Below are 23499 nucleotides of genomic sequence, written 5' to 3' on the forward strand. Positions count from 1 at the left end.
TCTGGAAACATTAACATCAGCTTTGCATGAAGATTCAAAGGTCTTCCTATAACACAAGGACAGCCATGAACAGAAACATGGCTGAGATGAATACGTGTATCTGTATTTCAAATAGAGTGTTGTCTTTTTCATAAAAAAATTAAGACTAAATTGCGGTTCTGCAGTGACACTCACACAGTGCAGTCTTTTGCTGGGTTCCTTCAGATCCTTCAGCTGTGACCCTTAAGACTGCTGAGTTTAGTGCTTGGACATCCAACAGCTTGAAGGATCTGACCATCCATTTGGTGAACTCAGGCCATTCCTCACTGAAGCAGATTTTGGCAGGTGCTGGCTGTTCCCAGTAACTCTGGTTTTCCATTACATGCAGGAATCCTGCTTTTAAAAACAGAACTCAGATATGCCTGTGAATAATTCACTTCCACAAGCACTGAACTATTGCTGCCATTTAATGAGAGAAGCAGTCTGAGTGCCACCTGCACCTGCTTCTGACCTAGACTGCAACCCCTACTATGAACCGTATGTATAATGCCTGGTGCAACAGCACCCCTGACCTCAGCACAGCTACAGCTGCAGATAACATAGAAACTGTTTGAAAATTAATAATTTATATTTAACTCTTTGCAAGGGCTAGTTTGGAATAATTTGAATTCTGCTCACACATTCCACTAAATGCTGGTTGGTAAATAAATTTTGTCCCATCACCTCATAAAGTATCATAAATTTCAAAGAAATAAAGAGTCTGAAAGATCTTGCAGGAGTTTTTATGTTTTAATTCAAACTGAAATTATTAAAGAGAAGATAATTGGCACAGCCAAATTAACCCAAGGGTTGACTAAAGAAACCTGGTCCAGCATCAGCCTGACCCGGTGTAATGCTGTAATGTCATCATTAACTGCCTTCAAAGGCAAGAGCAATTAAGTAAAGGGTAAAAGCAGTAGAAAGGCTGTAATTTGTTGCATAAGACCATTATTGAGAAAACAACCTTTTGACACAGAGAATTATTTTTTTTTCTCTGTCTGCTGCAAATTGGGAAATATGAAGGGTAAATAAAATGACCTCTGCCAGGGCAGGTTTCCTGGGATAAGTGCCTGCTCCATGAGGGAGCCGATCATTTTTGGCCATTTCTGCAATGTTTAGATACCAAGCAGCTCCTCTGTGCCTGGTCGCGCACACGCTGCCTGCCGCAGCCGCTCCCCCAGCGATGCCAGCGGCGAGCCCCGCACCGAGCCCGTGACACAAACCCGCACCGAGCGCCGCGTTCCTGGAACCGGCGGATTACCGGCGCGGCCCGCACGGGGCGCGGGAGGCTCGGCACGCCCGGGAGCGGCTGGAACCGGGAGCGGCCGCAGCTCCGCACCCGCGCCGGCCGCGGGCCCGAGCGGCTCTCGCCCCGCGGGCCGTTCCGAGCGTCACCACCACCGGCCGCTGGAACACCGCCTGCGCCCGAGGGACGGACAGGGCCACTCCGGCTGCCAGGGGCGCCCCTGTCCCTCCCGGTCCCCGTCCCTGTTCCCGTTCCCGTCCCCGTCCCCGCCCCCGCCCGCCCCGCTCCGTCCCGCCCCGTCCCGCCCCTCGGGCCGGCGCTGCGGCGGCTCGGGCAGGCCCGTCCCCCCGCGGGGCCCGGATTGGCGGCGCCGCCGCCTCCCCGCCGCTGCCGCCGCCCGGCGCGGGCAGGAGCGGCCAGTGCCATGAGCCGGGGCTGAGGCGAGGGGCTGGGGCAGTGCCGAGAGCCGCGGCTGAAGGTGAGGGGCTGGGGCAGTGCCGAGAGCCGCGGCTGAGGTGAGGGGGCCGGGCAGTGCCGTGAGGGCGGCCGGCGGCCCCGCGCCGGCAGCGCCCGCCGGTCCCCGCGGGCTGCGGGCAGGGAGGAGCGCAGGGGCCGAGGGCGGCGGTCGGGCCGGGCCGCGGGCGGCTGCCGGAGCCGGGCAGGGCGGATGGCGGCCGGGGGAGAGCCGGGAGCCCGCGGGGAGCGGGGCCGGGCCGGTGCGGGGCTGGGCGGGATGGAGCCGCCGCTCCTCGGCGCGGGAGCGGGGTTTGCCGAGCCGGGGCTGCCGCTGGGCAGGAGCTGCCGGAGTACGAGCGACACCTTAAAAACAAGCGACAGAGGAGGCGGCAGCGGTCGCTCCTGCTGAAACCGGGGGAGAATTTTTCAGTTGGCTTTTGCCACCAAAGGCGAGAGGTTTCCTGTCTACTAAAATTGTTTATTCTCTCTTGCCCTAGCTGTCGGCTCCTTGGTTTTTGCTTCTCTTGTAATTTTCAGTGTCATCAGTGTTATCTTCATTGCAGTTCAGGGGCTAAACCCGTATACTGTGTCTCTTCAGTGTGTGCTAAAGTTCTCCTTGAATGTTTGTGCTGAACTTCTTGGTGATTTGTGCCTGTCAGCAAACGTCTTGATGAGCTCTTGATCATAATTTTGGGAAATTAAGTATACGGCAGAGGTTAATTTAAACTTTTGTATGCCACTTAAGTATTATAACCGTAAGATACATTAGCGTAAGTCTTCAGTGCTGTAAGATTATCTTCTGTTAAGATGCTTTGTCATACTCCTCTTTTAAGATGATATTGCCTGTGCAACTCAGGAAAAATAAGGGGTTACAATTTCGGGGTGTATATTTTTACAAGAAGATGTTGTCATTTTAGTGCTGAAATAACTTAATACTCCTAAATTGAATAAAATTCAGGCAGTGTGAGTACTCTGTTTTGATTTTCTTGGAACTGAAAATGTGCTAAATGAGATGTAAAAGGACTTTACCTTAAGCGTAAAATGAAAAACTATTGACTTGAGATGTTAAAATTGACTTTTAAGGACTCTGACGTGATGCTGTTTTATGATTTATGAGAGGTTACTACTCTGACTTAAGAGCTGATCCAACAAGGTGCTGTGTTGTGGGTGGCACGTTAATTATGCTCCAAGTAGGTGCTGAGGCTTGAGGTGGTGTTTCTAAAGCAGTGCAGTGTGCTTTCTCCCTTGAGAAAAGACCAAGAAGTTGATTCTGTGCTCAGACATGTCTTACACTGGAGTTTGCTGGCATATGATATAGCCTGGGAGTTGTACTGGCAAGCTGAACACTTCTCTTGTGAACAACACTTCTGGTCCATGCAAAGAACTTATTGAAATGACCTATTTCAGGGAGAAAAAAAAAGAAAAAGAATGAAATCCAAAGTTAAAACTTGAAGAAGGACATGGCCCAATAGTATGTATTAATTGCATACTTCTTTTTGTGTGATAACAACTCTTAAGACTTCCAGCTTTTAATACCAAGTGCCTAGTTGTTTCTAACTAAAGAACTTCTAATCCAACTGTGTTTCAAAGTAAAGAATGTGGAGCAGGAAGCCTGGGCATAATGGGTAATGCCAGTCATTTCTCTGTTGTGGTAGGTGTGTAAACAAAGTAATGGGAGATAATGAAACTTACTTAGCAAATAAAAGGCTAATATAACTGAAATGCATTTAAAATCGTGGAGCTAGAGGACTGAGGATGCATTGTGGCAGTCAAACAGCTTTTTAGTTGATCCATTTGGGGACTGTGCTGCTCTAACCTTGCCTTCTGTGCCAACTCAACCCATTCCCTGTGATGAAATCAGAGGGTTTCTCCTGTAGCACGTCTGAAAGGCACCAGAGTTCCATTGTGTGGGTGAAGGTGACCAGTCACAGGCATGGCAGTGGCCACAGGTAAGGACACGTTCCCCTGTCCAGGACTGAGCTTTAGCCAGTTTCTGCCCGTGAGATGAATAAATTGTGGTGCTGAGTGTGCAGAGTGTAACTGACACCTGCCCAGGAGCTGAGAAAAAAAGAAGGCTGTTTATTAGGATAAACTCTTGGTTCCATAAGAATAGAGGGGAGGGTAAGTAAATTCTGGTCTTAAACACAGTTTTTGGAGCTTGGAAAAGTCCCTCAAATCTCTGGATTTTTATTATTTTTCTTTGGTAAGCTAGAAATTGTGGTATCAGACGTCCACCGTAGTAATGCTAATTCAGTGTGCTCTAAAGCATTTATCCATGAATAAAGGCCTCATGTTCTAGAAACCCTTACTGCCTTAAATGAAACAATCAGATGACAATGTATGCTGGAAAATGAGAGCATAATGTAGGCTTAGAGATTAGAGAAAAAAAGATAAGAGTTAATACTGTGAGATGTCATGAGTGTGTGCTTTGTATTAGAAGAGATGTATTCAGAGTAGAAACCAACTCTGGAAGTGCACAAGGGTGCCACATGTGCCTGATAAAGGGCATGAACATTTTTAAGTAATGCAAAGTGGACACTTGAAAGGGTGTCTTGTGCTTTCAAGGCGGAGGAGGGTAGAACATGGAGCTACTGAGAGAACAATATCATATCAGAGCTGTTGATACTGTTGCTCCTCATTGTAGAGGATTGTGCTAAATGGTTCAGATTCACAAAGTAAAGGGTTTGTTTTGGGGGGGATTTGTACTGCAAGTGGTAGAATGAATCATCTTTCCTGGACAAAAATCCCAATTACTGTGTCATATAATATATGATCAGCTGTTCTTGACAGAATTGTGAATTATCTCTTTTTGGAGGTTGGCTTCTATAAAGCTTCTGTTAGCATGTCAAGCACAGAAGTTTGAAGGCAGAAAGTTAATAATAATTGATCAAAATTCCATTTCAAGCTTAAGACAGCAAGACCTGAAGGTGGAGCATTGGCTGGGAGGGTTTATCCTCACCCAGCAGCCTCAGCCCCTGCTCCCTCAGAGGACTGTGAGGGATGAGGGTTGACCTCCTGCAGAAAGGAGTATCCTCTTCTGAAGAGCCATAAGTGAGTGGATTTGCTTGGATTTGGGCCAAGCTTTGTGTACCACAGGTCCTAAAGTATTTACATACTTGACAAATGGAATTTTAAGTCTTTTAAGGTGATTTTTATGTTCTTTCATACAAGTACTTACTGGAGTTTTGCACTGGAAGCTGCCTTGTGCCATCTTGGTTTCATGAGTTTGAGTCTGTACAGAGCAAAATCTCTCCTTGGTCAGCACAGTAACAATGCAGGCAGTGTAGTGCAGGACTCCCAGTCAGACCAGTTCAGTAATGCAGAATCTGCCTCTTTCATCATTTCCTTTAATGGACTCCTTGATGACCATTATCTCTGAAAAATAAAAACCAAGTGTCTTAAGTTGAAACTGTTCAGTTGAAGCATCTGAGAGGCGTTGCTTGAAGACTTCCTTAGCCATGGTCAGTCTTGCTTCTGTTGGAAATGGTGAGAGAAAGGAAGCACAGGAGCAAGTCTTGATGGTAGAGTAGGTCAGAGTGACTGAGGTTTCTGCAGTGTGCAGTAATCCCTGTAAATTTTTCTTGTTTTTATTTCCTGCTTCACCCTCTGGAAGGAGAGGAATCCCAGGGTGTTGTGTTACTTACCAGTCATATTTATTCTCTGGGTACTGTTGTCTCTGTTGAAGACAATTGTTAGTGTCTTTGGAGGGACATGAGAATATAATCATAAAACAGGGTTTATTTTCTGATCTTGCCTTTCTGCTCCTCAGAACTCCTACTTCTCTGTTCATTGTCTTTCCTATTTGTGTTAACCCTCTCCTCTCCTGACAGTAAGGTGTGTTACTCTGCTGTGCAAAGTCCAAATCAATACCCAGTGCAGTTGGGGTTCTAAAAGGGAAGAGGACTGATGGACAATGGATAACAGAAGATCAATAAACATGGTAAACAGTGGTGTTTCCCCATAAAGGCCAGGAGGGCAGTGGAAATGAATCGTTGTGTGAACCAGGCTTTAATATTCATTACCCTGTGTCTCAGTGGTTTATAAAGAGTTGTGCCCTCTGACCCTGCTGGTGTTGGATGACAGGAATATTGCAGGAGAATGTCCCTTAGTGCTGTGACTGTGTTGTTGTCCTGCAGGATTGTTATCCTGGAGCTGTGAGAAGATGGGATGCTCAAGCTTAGAACAGGATCTCTTTCAAGAGAGTGAAAATAGTTATTCAGGCATTGGAGTGTTCTTTTAAAGGATCTGTTTGGCCCAAAAAATTGCTATATTGGGTTTTAATAGTGGAAATAGAAGACAGAGCTACAAGACTTTAGATCTTACTCTGGATTTCATGTATTTTATTACACTTCAGTCATAAAATAGGACTGCAAATTATGAGCACAGTGGTATGGAGTCCTTTGATACTGGCAATTTCAAAGCAGATGGCAGAGGAGTGAAATGTGAATGTGACCTGTCATGAGCTGCAGTAAAGTACTGATCTGAAATTAAAAAGAGAGATGTAAAAAACATGCTATTTCCCTGGAAGTCTGGATTAAGACTGAGAAAAGAAAACTGTTTTTATGAGCCCAGACAGGCTGGAAGAATGAGGGTTCTGTGTGGGGAAGGAGCTGGTGGTGCTCACACGCCTGTGTTGTGGGAGCTTGGGTGGGAAATGTCACCAGCCATGTGACATGGGGAGGCAGTGGAAGTTGCCTGAGTTGTGCTCGCTGTCTCCTGCCTTCGAGCTGCAGCATGTTCTGCTTCCTTGTCCTCTGAAGCCCCAGGAATCCAGAGCCTGCCTGGCTGGGCTCTGCCAGGGATCCATCCCAGGCTCCTCTGGCTGAGGCCAGGAGTGATGCCTTGCACGAGCAGAGCATTGCAGAGCATTCCCACAGCCCTGCCTGCTGTCACCTCCCGCTTCTTGTTCCCATCTCCTGCCCCACTGTGGCCAGGGCAAGATGGAGATTCTCTCTGGATGCTTTCCAAGCCAGGCATTACCATTCTGCTTGCTTAATATGTATCCATCATCTCGGTTGCCTGGAGTGGCTTCACTTTTTTCCTTGTACTCTTGTGTAATACTTGGGGTTGGTCACATAAATAAATGTACTTTGGTGGGAAATGAAAGTGATCTGTACAACTCTTGACTTGTTTGGAGCTGCTGTGACATTTGATAAGGCTTATCTTTGTAGGGCCCCCTCAGAAGCATTTCTTTTTGTCTAATCATTTCCACATTTCTTCCTTTTCAACTTAACTTGAAGTATTAAACAAAGGAATTAGGAGAAGTGGAAAGAACTAAGGGGGAGATAATCCTGAATTTCTGTCAACTCAGAAGCGTGCTGGTTAATAAACGCTCTGCCAGGTTTTGAATAGACCTTGTGAGCAAATGCGTGACAACTTTACAGAAGCATTTTTATAGAAAAGAAAAAAGTGTTACTCTTCTATTTATATGTTATTTTTAGCGAGTAGCAAGAGATGTGGATGGAGAACGGAACAGCTGTGCATACAAACTTTCTCCTATTTTGTAATTCCCTTTATTCCCTTTTATCATTCCCTTTTTGACAACAGGTTGAGTGTTCCCAGAAACCTTAACGCTGCTGAGAGATTTCAGGCAAGCTGAAAGCAGTGCCTGGCAGTTTCAGAAAACTCTGTGAGTGTCTGAAAAGATGCATTAAGAGGTGTGTTATATTTAAAAGTATAAACATTCAGTTGTGTGGCTCTCCATTTGTTTTGTCATGCAGCTTTGTGCTGTGGATTGGCAATGGTTTTGGAGCATTAAACAGATTTTATGAACCTTTACTTTTCTGATGAGTTGGACTAACTTTCCAGTTTTACTTTTAAATCCTATCTACATCCTAGCTATCATTCTTTCTTCCACGTTGAACTTCACAATTGAAATGAGTAAATACTGGTGCTGCCCCATGAGTGGTTTTGCTTTCTCAGGATGTATTTTTTTAATCTGCTTCTTCCATCCAGCTGCCTTAAGCAGTGCATTTACCAATGAAAATCCCATGGACTGACTGCTTTGCAAACGTCTTTGTGGACAAAAATGTGTGAGGTGTGAACAGTGACTGCTGGAGCCTCCTCCTCCAGTAACCCCAGCCAGCTCTGTGCTGGTTTGTGTGGTCTGTTCAGATCTCGGGCTGCTGAAGAAGGGATTGTTGTTGGCATAACACTTCTGATCCTTCATGGAGCTGGGAGAGCTTTGGAGGGGGTGTGGAGGCTGTTTTTCATTTTCACAGAGAGGAGCTCGTGGTGGGGAATGGAGGTGACAGATTTCCATGCCATGTGTGCATTTCCACTCCCACTGCTCAGTTCAGTTTCCCCAAAAGAGTGACCAGTGTTGTCTGAAGCTTTTGTTGTACAGAGCACGGCAGAGGCAGCTCTGCAGGGATGAGAGCAGCTTCCTCACCCTTCAGTCCTCACTATTTTGTCACCTTATCCTGGAAGACAGCCTGAGCTGCCACTCCTGCTTGGCTTCTCAGCCCTGACCTCTCTGAGCATTTAAAAACTTCGTTTACACACCCACACCCTGAGTATGTGCTGTGCATACCCACAAACCTGCTCATGGTGCTTGTAATTCAGAGCTTGGCTCTCTTTGGTAAACAAATGCCTGGTGGATGAATTAAGCATGGATATAGGAACATTGCTCTATGCCTGAAATTAGACTTGCCTGCATAATTCTGTAATTGGACAAGGCAGGATATGGCTCAAAGACACTTATTTCCCTTTGCCCTTTTGAATCCATCTGGTGGCTTTTGCTGTTCTTTTATCTCCCAGCAAATCAAGACCTTAAAATTGATGACCTAAAATTAATTTCCTTGAAGCTGCTTTAATGACACTTCCCTTTCTGTGTATGTGTGTGCACAAAATGTAACCCACATAGAAGGGAGTGCATTCACTCTTAACTGTTTTTTAGCTGGTTCAGACTATAGAAATTATTTCTAAATGCAGTAGTAGAAACTTTTATGGTATTGAAGGCATTTCCTGGACAAATTACACTGATGATACCTGTTTATTATATAGGATAAGAAAGGGAAGACTTTAGCTCTTTTTGACAAGGAAGATAACCCCAAAGGAGAATAACAGCAGAGAGTTTGCATTAATACAGCTTGAATGTAAAATAGAAATAGAGTTCTTAAAAATTCATTAAATTTTTTGAAGCTGTTCATATTGCACTGTGAATTCAGCAGGTAACTGGTGAATTTTGGTGTGTATTGCTACAAGACACCCACCTGCTGACTTTTTTACTTTTCAGCCTGTGGGGTTGTCAGATGAAATTCCTGTAGACAGCTATGCTGATTAATGTTCTCAGAAGTGAGACCTGTGTGTGTGTTTTCCAGCTCCCTATGTAGCTGGTCAAAATTTAGTATGTGCTTCTCTGAAATAGAGTTTTGGAGGAGTGATTTCATTTACAGAAGTCCCATTGTACTGGTCTGCCTTCCACTAAGTTAAGGACCTGTGTCTGTGTGCTATGACTGAATTATACCATAGAGGAGCAAAGGTTGAGAGAAAATGAGTAATAGGTGAGAATACTTCTCCAGGAGTGCTGAAAAGTTCAGAAAACCTTTAATCAACTTAAACCTTTTAAGGAAAATTTTATTTTTCTTTAATTTCACACTGGTGGCCTGATTCACAAAGGGAATGATCAAGTTGGGGTAGATCCATGCTGCTGAAAAAAGAAGAGAGGAGAGCTCTGTTTATGTTTTTCCCAATCTTATTTTGTTTGTTTTGTTTTGGGTTTTTTTTGAGTATTCACATGACAAATGATCCTTCCAGGCTTGTTATCAATACCATATTCTGAGAGAGAAAAACAGAGTGGGAAGGATCCCCATATGCCCAAGGATCTCACTTTACCCTCTCAGTGTACTGATTCCTTTCTCCTTAGGAGCAATACATGCCTTTACATTCCTGTGAAATGATCATTTAAATTCAGAATGCCAGCAAAACTGGTTTTGTTTTTTTTTTTTTAAATCTATCTCCCATGGTTTCTTAGCAATTAGGCATAAAAAAAAATATGTTGTGGGAGGTGCTCATCATTTTCTGACTCAGTTGGTTTCAATGGGAGTCAGGCCTGTAAAGCAGCTGTTAAGGTCAGGCAATCTGTAATTGACCTGTCAGATGTTGCAATTAAAGTGTATTGCAGCTGTTAGAAATAGGAGTTACCTCCATTGCTCCTGAAAAAAACCAAAAAGCAACCCGAAAGCAAACCACCAGAAAGCTTTAATATATTTCACTGATTCATTGAGTACTGCTCTCTTCTGTGTGTAATGCAAGAAACAGAGGGGAATGCAGATGGAGCTGCTGCCTTTGATTTCAGTGCTGTTTGTGGCAAGGCCTCTTTCATGTTCTGAATTACAAAGTCCAGGGAAAATTCTTGCCAATGTCAGTCAATTAATAAGTTTACACCTTGAAATGCTCAGAGTTATAAATACTGTGGGAAAACTTAGAAAATGTATTTACATGAAAACGCCCATGGGAATGCTTTTGCCACATACCTTTTTTTGCCTTGATGCTTTTGTGGATTTTGTGAAATAGTGGAATGTACTGTAGTAGAATAACTAAGAATTGGATAGTTGCTTCAGCCCTGTGCACTTGAGTGAGTGTTTTTGTGTCTGTCTCATAGTCCAGTGTTTTTAATCAAAAAATGCTTAAGCCACTCTTTAATTCCAAGTAAGTCATTGAGGGGTGATACTGAAATGTTTGTAACAGTTGCAAGGCTCTAGAAGCTTTTGAGAGCTCCCCAGAGCCTTTATGTCATCATGACAGTCAGTTGGGAAGCTGGGGAGGTCTGAGTTGGCTGTCTTAATATTTTTATTGAGCCTCTCTTAATATCTGTGCTCATTGAGGGTCTACAGTGTTTTTGTGTTGTGTGTTTGCTTGGGTTTTTTGCTTTTTTTAATAAGCAAAATGCTTTGTCCTTAGCATGGTAAAAATTCGGGTCATTTGGGGCCATCTGGGTTCCATTTCAATGTCTTGGATGTTGTCCTGTGCTCATCACTGTCCTCCAGCTGAAAAGCCACTGTGATGCTGAACTTTTGCATTTTAGTTTCTAGATATCTGAGTTGAACATAAATCTGAATGAGATGAGTGTTGCCTTAAGCAGTGAGAGAAATGTCTGGTACTAGCCAATTCCAAATCTGACATTTTATTTTCTGGCTATTCTTAGGACAAGGATTCTTTAGAGTTTGTTTTGTTAACCTTCTATGGATGTTTCTATGAATTAGAGGTTTAAGTATTTTGTGCACAGAAGCTGTCATCAGTAGTTTATGATCTCTACACAGTTCTTGCTAGAATATGTGTGATTCTAGAGCTGCATTGATGTGGTTCTCAGTCTTTGCTGTTGCTGCTTTAAGGTGTTAGTGACTCTTTATGATCTTACTTGTTCCATAATCTGTGTGAATACTCCTCTTCAGTCAGGTAAATCAGAGCAAAATTTTTCTAACCCTCCTAATAATACTGAAAACTAAAAATAGCATGATTACCTGCACAGGGCTTTCAGAGAAGTCTGGAATTCTAGTCCATTTTCTTCCAAAATTAGATCACAAAGAGCTTTTCTGTTCTTGTGGTGCTAATTTATGTTTCTTTTGCAGTTTCCAGGTAGCAGGAAATGCTGGTAATACCTTTCTCCATTAATTTTTTCATGGAATCCAGTGACAGGAAAGAGCATTGCATGGCATGGAGTGATTGGCAGGACTGCCTCTCGTAGGTGCTGGGAACAATTATTTTAAAGAAACTTTGCAGAGAAGTTTGACTTCTGAGTTGAATTGCTTTTGTCCCACCTAACTCAAACTTGATGGCAATTCTCAAAAAACTTGAATGTTTTGAAGTCCTGTTTATTGGCCTTTTCCTAACCTTTCCTGTCCTTTGGACCTCCTGGGCATTATGCTTGCAGAAGCTTCTGAGATATCCTGATCTGTCATAAATGCATTTTCTGCATTTATCAAAGACACTTTTCCTTGGGTAGATGAGATGCAAGGAAGTGAACAACTGTAATCAATGTGCCCTCTAACAGCAATCCCCTATGTTAATATTTGCAGCTTGCTCTGTATCTTCAAGTGCCTTCAGATAATTTTCATGTGTTAAGTACAACTGCCTTTCTAGTTAGGTATGGGTACTTTATTTGTGTTAAATGCAGCCCTCCTCCCTTCCCTAGACAATTTAAGCTTTCTGAAAATAGCCTTGCTTTGGTTTGTTGTTCTTGTTTCGGTTTGTGCCAGCTGCCTGGTCTGTAGATCTTTGCTTTTTTTATCTAATTGTTTATTTTATTTGAAGAGTTATTACCTTGCTTCTTAGGGATGTGCTAGGTGTGAAACGAAATACTCATAAGTATTAAAAGCTTGAGTGCTATTTGATAATACCAGAGAATATCCCCTTCTGTAATTTTTAAAACATCTGAGACCTAAGGAAACCATGATTGTGTACTGGGTTTTGTCCTGTCAGCTTAAAAAGCCATGAGGCACCTTGCATGCTAATCCTCTGCAGAACATGAAATTAAAATGAAGGCTGTACATAAGAAATATGACATTTGATTGATCATTAAAAATCCCCTGGGGAAAAAAAAAAGTCTTTAGATACCTATGGGTAAATCTGTAGATTCCATTCCTTTTTTAATAATCTCTCATAACTACATTTTACATGGGGACCTAGAGGTTGAGTTACTAATTGCTGCTGCTCCTCTGTGTATCTGAGCTCAGCCTCATGTGGACAAACATGTTTATTTTTAAAACCTTTTCATATGAAGGTGTGAGATGGTTGTTTTGCCTTGGCAGGTACTGTGACTAGTGCTGTAATTTTTTTGTTAAGGAAATGAATGTAAATGTAAGAAGTCTTTAAATGCTCACTTGCTACCTGTAGGCAGTTTTACCTATTGATGTGCATTTGCACTGGGGAAAAACAGCCTGCAAGACAATTCTGATAAGCCCTTTTTAATTTAGGATTCAGGGCACCTTCTTTTACTTAATTTTGGAAACATGCTTTTCTCTAAGTCACTCGGTCAGAATTTCCCCTAAAGATTTTATAGTGACCTTTAATTTAACCAGAGATATGGGCAGAGTTTTCAGCTGTGGACTAATCCATGGAGGTTTTAGATAATCTTTTATCAGATTAATGAGGAGATGGTTTTTTTTTCACTGAGATAAGAGAGCAAGTTACAATTCTGCACGGTTTAACCTCACCATTTACCCTTTCCACAGGGTGTCATGTTTTATGTGTAAACTTTGGATGCTTTATTATTACAGAAATCCAACATGTTCTCTTGAGATGCAGAACTTGTGCAGCACCAGAAGATTCTGATGTAGACTCTCCTCCCTTTTAGAAGAGAGCTAATGCAGCAGTTGTATATTTTTTGCTCAGAACCATTGTTGGGGTTTTGAGAACCCAGCAGTTTGAGGAAGGTGGGAAAAGCTGGCTTTAGGCTGGCTCTGAGTTTGCCCTTGTTTTAAAGTGTCTATTTCTGAATCCCTTGCTGCAGAAATTTCAGATCTAGGTCTGTAAACTTGTCTTTTTCTGGGGCATTTCTCTTGTCACTTGTGGCCAAATTAGATCTTTAGGTAATTTTGATGCTAGCAACTAGCTACCTGGAAAAACCACACATTTTAACATAATTTTAAGGACAGCAATATATGTTATAGGAAATGACTAAAACCCCAAAATCTGTGATGGAGGTTGAGAGGGGGGTATATGGTGGTGGTTTGTTGCAATTTTATTTTGTTCTGGAAACTAATGAAAGGTCCCTTTGAACTGTTCAATGTGCAGTGTTTTGGAAGGAAAAGGTGCTACCCCTTGCTTGCAATTACAGATGATAAACAAGAATATAGTTCATAGGAGGAGAACACATGAATGGAGAAAGTATTATGTATGTACTAGAATTTTTATTCATTCTTTTTGTGCCAACTGGGAGTAAATGTTCTTTAATATAATTACACTCTAGTGCAGTTTGAATCAGTTCCAAAGTGCAGAGCTTTGCCTGAAAACTTCTTTTATTTCTTCTGTTAGGGAAAGTGTTGGATTTCTTAAAAATACTGCTTCACTTCAGGCTTCAGAAAATCATTAAATAAGAAGAAATTAGATTTTTTCCTGAGTTTCTGGAGAACCTTTAACTACTTAGCTTTTGTGTTTGTTAAAATGGGACTGTAGTGCAGCTTTTGAAGTTTTTGGTAAGTGGTGTGTCATGGAAGGAGAATAGGAAATAATTATTCTTTTATCAGTAAAGGCAGAGGAACTAATGTGGTAGCTGACCTTTCTTAGGTCTTTTGGGAAAATGTTAGTATAGAATACACTTGCTTAGCTAACATTAAACAATTTTTGCTTGATTATATTTGAAGTGTTGTAAAGACAAGCTTGAGTACCTCAGCAGGAGCAACAAAATTCCAGTAATTCTGTTTTCTGAAAAATTCCAGTAGTTTTGAAGACTCCTTATTTGCCATTGCAATTTTACTTGACTTTTCTGTCCTGAACTTAAAATGACTCTTACTCATCTCTTTTATAGGTTTATAATTTTCATTAAATGTATAATCTCGTTGACAAGACCTTAAAATTTTGCCTAGGATTCTAAGTATCCCTAAGCATACTTAAATGCAGATTATTTAACTTAATTTTTTCTGAACTTAAAAGCATTTGCACAAAAATGTTTTGGGTTTTTAATGATGCTCAGAGAGCTCCTGCTGGAGGTGTTTTAGCTCTCAGCCAGCTTAGTTGTGCTGACCTGGGTTTCTGTGTCGGGGGTATGTGCTGTGTCTATGTTGTGATCCATGGTGGCTGGCACCATCAGTTTTGGCCATGATCTGGGATTGGCTTCTGCTCAACACATTTAAAATATAGGCTTTAATAGTACTTGATGTTGATATCAACTTTTTCATTTCTGCCCTTGGATTTAAAAGAGGTTTTGTTGCTTTTGTTTTTTCCCTCTTCCCCCCCACCTGTGTATCTCAAATCCAGTTGCATGAACTTGGAAAGGGAAGGAAACTTCCTTGTTCCTGATGGAAACTGAGCTCTAAACCCTTCTCTCCAGGCTGGGTAACTGGATCCCTGACAGGAAGGTTTCACAGGGCTATTGTGTGATAGTAATTACCAATCCTGCCTCTGTAGTTCATTTAAAAGTAATGACTAGTGGATGTAAAAGGAACAATAGATGTTAACTATGGAATACATTAACTCATGGAGATGCCAGGGGAATTTAATTGATCATAATTAGAAATTTGAATGGGGATAGGAAAGAACGTTGAATTTTGCATTTTGTAGCCCTTCATTTTTTTGTCTTTTATGATATAGATCTGCTGAATGAGATGAAGTCCATGTGACAGATAATGTCCCAGCAGCTGTGCTCTCTGCTTCAGGGAGGGCATGCTGGGCTAAATGGGAATTTGCTTTACTTCTGTGGCAAATTTTCACTAATATTGTGCTTTGTTTGGAAGGACCTGAAATGAAGACTTCTTGCTCTTAACAGAAAATTGTGTCTGATGCTGAGAGCTCTGTTACTTATTTTAATTAAGTACAAAGAATTGCAGCGGTTCTCCCACATATCTCAGTGTTGGAAGGCAGATACTGCTTGAATCTCTAGTAAATCAAACAGAATCTAGAATTTCTGGGAGCAAATATGAATTTCAGATCATATTGCCTTGTGTAGGTGTTCCCTGTCTGAGAAAGATTTAATGTGCTGCTGGCCTGGTTTAGAACATGGCTGTGATGTGTTAGTGGGGTCCTTTTTCTGTTAAAATAGAATCTCTCACTCCATAAGGAGGCTGCAGAGATTGTCTAAAACCAATATACTGCTTCTTCTTCCTGCCAAATGAAGGGTAGATTTAGAGTATGAAGTTTTGAGTCTGGCACTTGAAAATTACTATGAAGTAATAAAAAATGATAAAAAAGGCCCCATGAATCCTAAAGAACTGGGTGTTTTTCCCAGTCTGCTGAAGCAGTTGAATGAGTGATGGCCCAGAAGGGTTACTGGGGAAAGCAGAGGCATAACCAGTGAGAAACATCTTTCCCTGTGAACAGCTGTGGCAATCTGCATGAAGTTGAATTGTAGCATTATCAGTAATGAAATGACTTGTTTCCTCAACAGCATTTAGGACTTGTTCTTCTGGTGCAACTGATAGATACAGGGGAAAGTATTGCAGTGCTGTTTAATAACCTGTGAGCCTTTTCCTTTACTTAGGAGGAAAGGAATTTCTGTTTAGTGGAAAACACATTTTTTAGTCTGTGTTTAGTAGCAACACAAATACAAGTGTTGAACCTTGTTGCACATTTTTCTGAAAGCATTTTGCTAACACAGTGCACTGTGTACCCTTTCCCCCTCATGCAGATGTTGTAATAGGTAATAGCAATGTGATTGGAGTAGTTGGCTGCTGCAAAGCATGTGAATTTAGTTACCCAATCCAGCCTGTTTCTCCAGCTAAATGATGATGACTAAGTGTGGTATATGCAACTTTGACCTTTTAAGTTAGTTCCTAGTTTGCTGGTTTGTTGTTTGAATCACTTTCTACATTGTTAATGGGAAAAGAATTGCTTTGCTGTATGAAGTTGGTGGGATAATTGTCTGAGGCTCCAGGATGGACTGTGTGTTGTCTCAGGGCTGTGAGCAGGTGCTTTCTGGGGCACAGCTGAAGAAGGGTGGGGTGTGTTTGTCCACTGCAGGAGAAGAGAACAGGAGGGTGTTTATGCTGCTGGGCAGAAGAGCACATTGCTGGGTGCTTGGCTCTTCCTGTGAACTCCTAATTAGTCATTCCTGGGAAGCAGCACAGCTACTGCAGTGACGCTTACAAGAGGTGTCATGGCCTAACCCACACCTGGCCTCTCCCTGGGTGTCCCTGTTTGTCACCAGGTGCATCACAGCGTGGTGGAGACGTGTTGTCACCCAGGCAAAGACATCCTCAGCTCCAGCACTGCTGCCTCCCTGCTCACAGGAAAGGGCTGGGTGAGGAATGTTGTCTGTCCCAGGCAGCTGCACTCTCTGTTTGCCTGGCTCAGTGTTTCCTGTTGTTGGAGCTTTAAAAGCGATGCCTGTAGGTGAGGATTATAAACTGCTCTTCTGTGGGAGATGGGGATGCAGTGCCTTGAGGTCAGAAGTGGAAATGGCAGCAGTTGGTTAGCAGCTATCTCATTCCACCCTGCAACAGCATTCCAAATTCAAACCTCTGGGGGAAAGGAATTAGTTTCTGAGCAGCCTTCTTCCCTTCCGGGTAAAAGTTCATGTTTTGGATCATTTGAAGCCCGAGGATGTAAGACTGTTATTCAGATCTGCCTGCCACATAAATAAAACTGGTGCCTTGGATCTTCAGAGTCAACAGAAAAACCATCAAGAGGCAGCCAGAGAATGGGGAACAGTGTGGCCTTCAAAAGAAGGACCACTGAAAACCTGTGTGTCTGCAAGTACCAATATAATCTGCAATCAATCAGTTTGGAATTGTGCCACTTCAGATAGTGAGGCTGGAACATCAGGTCTTCAAACAGCTGGGAGAGGAGCTGAGGAGTAGGGGAAGGAAATGAGTGAGGAAAATGTAGCCAGAAATGAGTAAGAAATGAATCTGTTAAAATTATTTAAGGGGTAAAAATGTATGGTTCAAGAGCCTGATGAAATGGCTCTATCAAAACCTAACAACTACAGAAAGAGCTGTCAAGGAAAAACTTCTCAGCATCTGCTTTGGGAAGAAAAAACAAAACAAAAGCCCAAATCCTCCACAGTAAAACAGAGGTTGTGTTCAGGAATGGATTGAAAACATGCTCTTTTATATGACATAATTTGTGGTACAGTAACGTGCTTGAGGTAGGCAAATACTGGTTAATCAAGAATTTCCTTCCTTTCTCTGTTAAGTTAACCATGATGTTAAGAAAATCTTGCTTGTTCAGTAAGCAGTAAAATCTCTTTTCAGTACATTTGGTGTGTGCAAGTGAAGTTCATCTGTTTCAGGTCATTAGCACTGCATTAGCACAGCATGGCAACTGGTGTTTAAACACCAGCTAATTAATGTTCAGTGTAAACACAGTGTGCTAAAGAGCTATCCAAACCCATGAAGTTCTAGCTGATACAAAATGCCACGGTGAAAATGCCGTTGGGGGCAGGGGGGATTGCTACTCTTTTTCTCCTGCTTTCCTAGATTATTGATAAATGATTAAGGCTGAACAGCAGAAGAGAAAAGGTCAAACTGATGCCAACAGCATTGTGTGCAAGGGGGATTTTGTCATTATATTTGTGGGGTTTTGATGTTTGTTTTTTCCTTCCTTAGTGTATAGTGTTGTGATGGCTCAGTGACCTGGAAAATGTGTAGGGTTTTTGTACTTTCAAATTTTGATGTGTTCATTTTGCAGTTTCCCAACTGGGCCAAAATATTCAACATGTGTGATAGCTGATGGCCCAGCACTATGGAAATGAGGTTGGACACCTATCTTGTCCAGTAGTATTTTTTTCCCCTCTCCAAAATATACTCGGGTGTGTTTGTCCAAAAAATCTGGTATTTTGCAGTCTGACCTATGTGAAACAGAACCATGTCTATGGTGGACAGCAGACAGAAGCATGGATTCTGTCTGCTGCTGGTTCCCAGGTGTGCTCATCCAACAGGGGAATGAGACACCAAAGTTCTTACCAACCTTAGCACTCACCAAGTTATACATACAGGTAATAAGTGTATGTGTAAACTTCAGGTAACTGAGGGTTCTTAATATTTGGGTAAATAACTACTTGTTATGTAGTAAGAAAGGTAACAGCGTGCTGAGCCCCAGGCAGGCTGGAGGCACATCTCCATCACTGAAAGGAGTTCTCTGTTAATGCTGCTGCTTGGATGGGTCAAGTGGATTTTGGGAAGGACAGAAGGAAACTGTTCCATGGTAAAAGTTGAAGTCAGAAGTGATCTTTAGAAAGACTTTTGTCTCCTAAGCAGTCATCAGAGCAAGGTGAGATGTCAAGTGAAAGCTTGACCAGGGTTTTTTGTGTTTCTTTTGGTCCTTTGAACCCAAACTGGCTCCCTGTCATATGCAGCAGAAATAAGACTTAAAACAACAAACAGCCAAACCCTGAGAATGGAATTTCTGAAGGCTTTGCACAAAGCAGGTTGACATCCAGCTCCTTCTGTACAGCCTGCTTGGGAAGTTCACAAATGCTGGAAGAAGCAAGGAATTGTCAGCAATTTAGGAGCCATAAAATGGACAACTGCAGTGTGTAGGAAGTCGTGGACAGATACTTGCTCTGAATAAGCTGCAAAGATCTGCTGGTTTAAAATGTTTAACCCAGCTTAGTTTAGTGACAGGTTAAAAAATGTTTACATGAGCAGCTCTGCTAGGAAGTAGAAAGGGCTACAACCTTCAGTAGGATGATGATGCCGAGCAGGTGGCGCTGCCTTGCTGGATAATACAATCTGATATCACAACTGTTTGTGAAGTGCAATTTCTTCAGCACCGCATAATCATTCTTCTGAACTGCTCTTTAAACGTCAGCAAAGGCCTCGCATTAATTCAGCTTGACAGTTTGATTACAGCATTTTAACAGCTTCTGAAAAATAATTCAGTTACTGAAGTGGTAAACTCGCTGTCTTGGCAGTGGAGATAAAGTGCTGCCTCCCAGCTGGAGAGGCAGAGCTAATCCTGTAATTCCTGGTCCATCTCTGTGTATGGTCGCCAGTGCTTTGGTTTAATTGCATGCTATTTCCTCTCCATGTAAATATATGCTAAATTCACTTTGATGGGTCAATAAAATGCTTAGATAATGTGCCCCCCACACTGTGACCTTTACATATTTCTGATCTTGCTTTGAGTTTCAAATTTTCTTTATTTATAAGGTATAAAGAATTAAGTATTGCATGTAGAAGGGACTGACTGAGAGTTAGGAGTGAAGAATTTCAGTGTGTTGGGGTGGGATGGGGCTCTGGAACTCAGAGGTACATCTAGTAGGGAAAATAGAAAGGTGGTGCTTCAGAGATTAACTGTAATTTCAGGGCACTTGAAGATAATTTTAACAGCCTGGTATGTTTTAATATTGCCATTTTGTGCTATGTGGAAATGTCTTATGTAGCACACGGCAACCTAGATCTGTAATTTTCAGCATAGACATCTCCTGCTTCTTTTTTTTTTTTTGTTGGTGTGAGTTGGTTTGGAATTTTTTCATACATAAAATTGTGTTTGACTTAATGCTTGAAAATAAGGGTATTTGAAATGGGGGAAAACGCATTTAATGTGGTGCTATGTTTTCTTCCCAGACTCTGACACATCTCTGGAACCTGCAATGACAAGTCGGAACAGTAGCCATGCAGACAAAACTGGTGAAATGTCCTCAAAGCAGTCAACACCAAAAGTGCAGGTCCAACGATCTGTCTCCCGAGAAACCATCACAATTCATTTCTCTGCATTTGGGAAGGAGGAAGAAGAGGAGGAAGAGGAGTTTAAAGAGTTTCTTGATGAGGAACTAGATGACCAAAGCATTGTAACAGCACTTGAAGCCAAGGAAGACCTCTGCTTTGAGCATACCGGCCATGACCTTTTTGGTCCAGCTACCTCGCTTAACATGGCCAACTCTGCATCCCCGCTGTCCTCATCGCCTGCAGTCCTGCCAGCTGCAGAAACTGTAAAGCTGTTGGACTCTCCTTCCCCATCCCAAATACTCACTGCAGTGCCACCGGTCCTGTCTCCATCGTCACACCCATGTCACACGTTTGGCTCATCAGGTGCACCAGCACCATCTGTGGAACAGAAATCCAGTCTGTCTTCTCCATCGTCATCCCCTTCCAGATCAGTTGCCTGCTCTAGCAGATCATCCACAGTTTCTAGTTCAAAGCCTTTTAAGGGGTTAGTCAAGTCCTTTTCAACAGAAGTGGAACCAAAAGAACCCACCCCGCCGATGCGACATAGACACTTAATGAAAACCTTGGTGAAATCTCTGTCTACAGACACTTCTAAACAGGAGTCTGAAGCTGTGTCTTACAGGCCACCTGACTCAAAACTGAACTTGCATCTGTTCAAACAGTTCACTCAACCTCGAGCTACAGGTGGTGATTCTAAAACTGCCCCCTCCTCTCCATTAACATCCCCCTCTGACACTCGTTCCTTTTTTAAAGTACCTGAAATGGAGGCTAAAATTGAAGATACAAAAAGACGCCTTTCTGAGGTAATTTATGAGCCTCTTCAGCTGCTCAGCAAAATCATGGGTGATGAAAGTAGTAGCCACAGGCCCAAAGCCTTATCTTCAAGTGCTTCAGAACTCTCAAACCTTTCCAGTTTGAATGGCCATTTGGAAAGCAATAACAACTACAGCATTAAGGAAGAGGAGTTTGATTCTGAAGGGGATTTCTCTGGGGGTGACTTTAACATGACTAGGAGCAGTCACTCTAGAGGGGCAGAAGAACATGCAAAAGAGATGGAGACCAAAAGCTCTCAGTCTGCAAGCACAAAGGATGTGGGGTCAAAACCTTCACTTGTACTTGAAAAATGTTTGTTGTCTGCACTAGTGAGCAGGGAGGATGAGGAGTTTTGTGAACTGTATTCTGAAGACTTTTTCTTGCTAGAGGAAGAAAGCAAAACTGATAAACCTGCTGAAACTGTGGTGGAGCCCGAGATGACTGAGGAAACTGTTACTATGCTCAGTAGTGAAGATGAAAATAATCTGGATGTGCAACAGTCTGAAATACCAGTGAAAACTTTATACTTATTAATACTGTTAGTCTATGCTTACCTTATTATCCCTCTCCCTAGCTATTTAAGTGGACTTTTACTTGGAATGGCCCTTGGATTTATGGTAGCTGTCTGTGTGATTTGGCTTCTTATTCCACGTACTCATGAGTATCTGAAATTGCATAAAAGCATGAAAAAGCGATGGAATACAGGAGCTCTAGACATCAAAGAACCTGAAATACTGAAGGTGAGGTCCTGGCATTTTGTGTGTGTGTGTGTGTGTCTGTGCACATTATTTTGGGTAGAAGGAGTAAACTAGATTTATCCTGAGGGTGTAAATGAGCTGAAATGTCCCCACTTGTAAATAGTTTTTTAGGGTCAACTCCCTTTGGTAGGGGGACAAATGGCTTGGTGTCCAAGAATATGTAAGAGTTCGGTGTCTTTAGGGATTAGTAGAAAATGGAATTTCTTCAAAAGTAAAAGGGCAAATGGCTTTGGTGATAGATTTGAAACGATCCAGCTGAAATACTGAGAGCAAGCAGTGTCAAAGTTTAGTGTGTAAAATAACATTTGTGCTTGAAGCTGTGTCTTGGGAGATTTACTTTGTTTCTGGGATATTTTGTCCAGGCAGTAATTTGTTTGTTGGTCTGTTCATAAACAGAGACAAGAGCGTTGTGTTCAAGTAGAGCATAGAGTTGGAGAGCATATGGGTCGTCCTCAAACATCAGCTAATTGAAATGGGAGGAGGAATTACAGTTCAGCAAAATGTGTCTGAGAGCTGGGTTTGGAATGAAAGTTTGTCCTACCTGCTCCCTGCCCTCCATTTGTTGTTGTTGAGATATTGCAAGCTGGCTGTCCCTTCGTGTGTCACGTTGCTGCCTGTCCAGCTGTGATCTACCCAACCTCTCTGTTCCTTCAGTGCTTCTGGTCCCTGACCTGCCCTCCTAATCTCCATCTGTGATGAATTCAAGTAATATTTTCCCAATTGCAGAATTCCAAGCAATGAAACATCTCCTGGTTTCTGATGTGCAGCAGAAGCATTTCTGCATGCTGGTGGTGTAACCTTCACATGATATCACATGCTGATCAGAGTATTTGTGGAGGCATTTTTTGTATTTGTGTAAATATTACATTGAGCTTTTTGAAGGTGCATCCCCACTTGTAACAGCACAAAGGTTTCATGAATTTAAATTCAGAAGAGTATATACTGTAGAATCCATAATGTGTATTGATGGCTAATTTCACATGTCTTTAGGTAACTGAAAAGTTAGAAAAACAGAATATGAAACTCTACTTTTCTTGCATAATGGTGGCAATTTCATGGTTTCTACCTTGGTGTTCCCTTTTTTTTTGTGAATGAAATGAGTTGTGGTTATTATTTGCTGTAGTGAATTCAGATGTACATATTGTTGCAAACTTTCACTTCAGTCCTTTTTATTTGCTGCCAAGACTCTTCCTAGATACTTGGCAGCTGATGTTCATCATTGGCTGGGGTTAGGTGGTCTCTGAGATGTCAGCTTTTGCTGAGAAACCTTTAAACTATATTTTAATGCTTTTATTGAGAAGTTCCATCTTATGAAAATGGCTGTAGGCAAGAAATGAACAGTGCAGAGAAGTCTGCATAAATTTAGATTAATGATTTTTATGACCTGATGAGTATTTTTTGTGCTCATAACACCCAAAGTAATTGTCTTTAATAAGTAAATGCTTCAGGAGTTTACAAACCAGCTCCATGCCTGTATTGTAGTGCAACATAATGTAATATATTTAGCAGATTGCAATTATTATTCCCACTTCATACAACTATCTTCTGTTTGCATCTGTCAAAATGAGTACTGGACAGTTTAGATCCTCTGAAAAGGCAGCTAAAGACTTAATCTGTAACAAAACTCAGGGGAATATAGGAGAATCAAACTTGATGCTCTTGCATAAAGATGTTCTCTCAGAACTTGTTGGTCTGGTATTCTGGCCTGGACTGCTGTTGTGCAATTATAATAAATGCTCTGAGTAAAATCCCTTCATATGGGGCTCACAGAGTTGGGATTCTGCCAAACTGCTGTCAAGTTATTTTTGTACAAGAATGTGTGCATTCTCCCCCATGTAAACGTTGTTTGAGAAGTTTGCATTTCCTAGGTTTCGAAAACTAGAGCAAAATTCCCCTCAGCAATTGCTGAGATACTTGAACAGATTATTGTCTCCCACAA

The 23499-nt window shown here is 42.2% G+C and overlaps 1 protein-coding gene across 2 annotated transcripts in view; it reads left to right on the forward strand.

The window, feature by feature from the left end:
* The first annotated feature begins 1615 nt into the window (after nt 1-1615).
* The window catches only part of TEX2 (testis expressed 2), a 45295-nt gene continuing 23411 nt past the window's right edge, over nt 1616-23499 (forward strand). The window contains exons 1-2 of one of the 2 annotated variants that reach the window (XM_084218644.1): nt 1616-1742; nt 19888-21542. In XM_084218644.1, coding sequence (XP_084074770.1) covers nt 19914-21542 — 1629 coding nt within the window. In that variant the 5' untranslated portion in view covers nt 1616-1742; nt 19888-19913. Of the gene's footprint in view, nt 1780-19887; nt 21543-23499 lie in introns of both variants that reach the window. The other variant, XM_084218645.1, reaches the window with a different exon arrangement.

The sequence above is a fragment of the Fringilla coelebs genome, assembly GCF_963513975.1.
Source record: "Fringilla coelebs genome assembly, chromosome: 19".
NCBI classification, from domain to species: domain Eukaryota; kingdom Metazoa; phylum Chordata; class Aves; order Passeriformes; family Fringillidae; genus Fringilla; species Fringilla coelebs.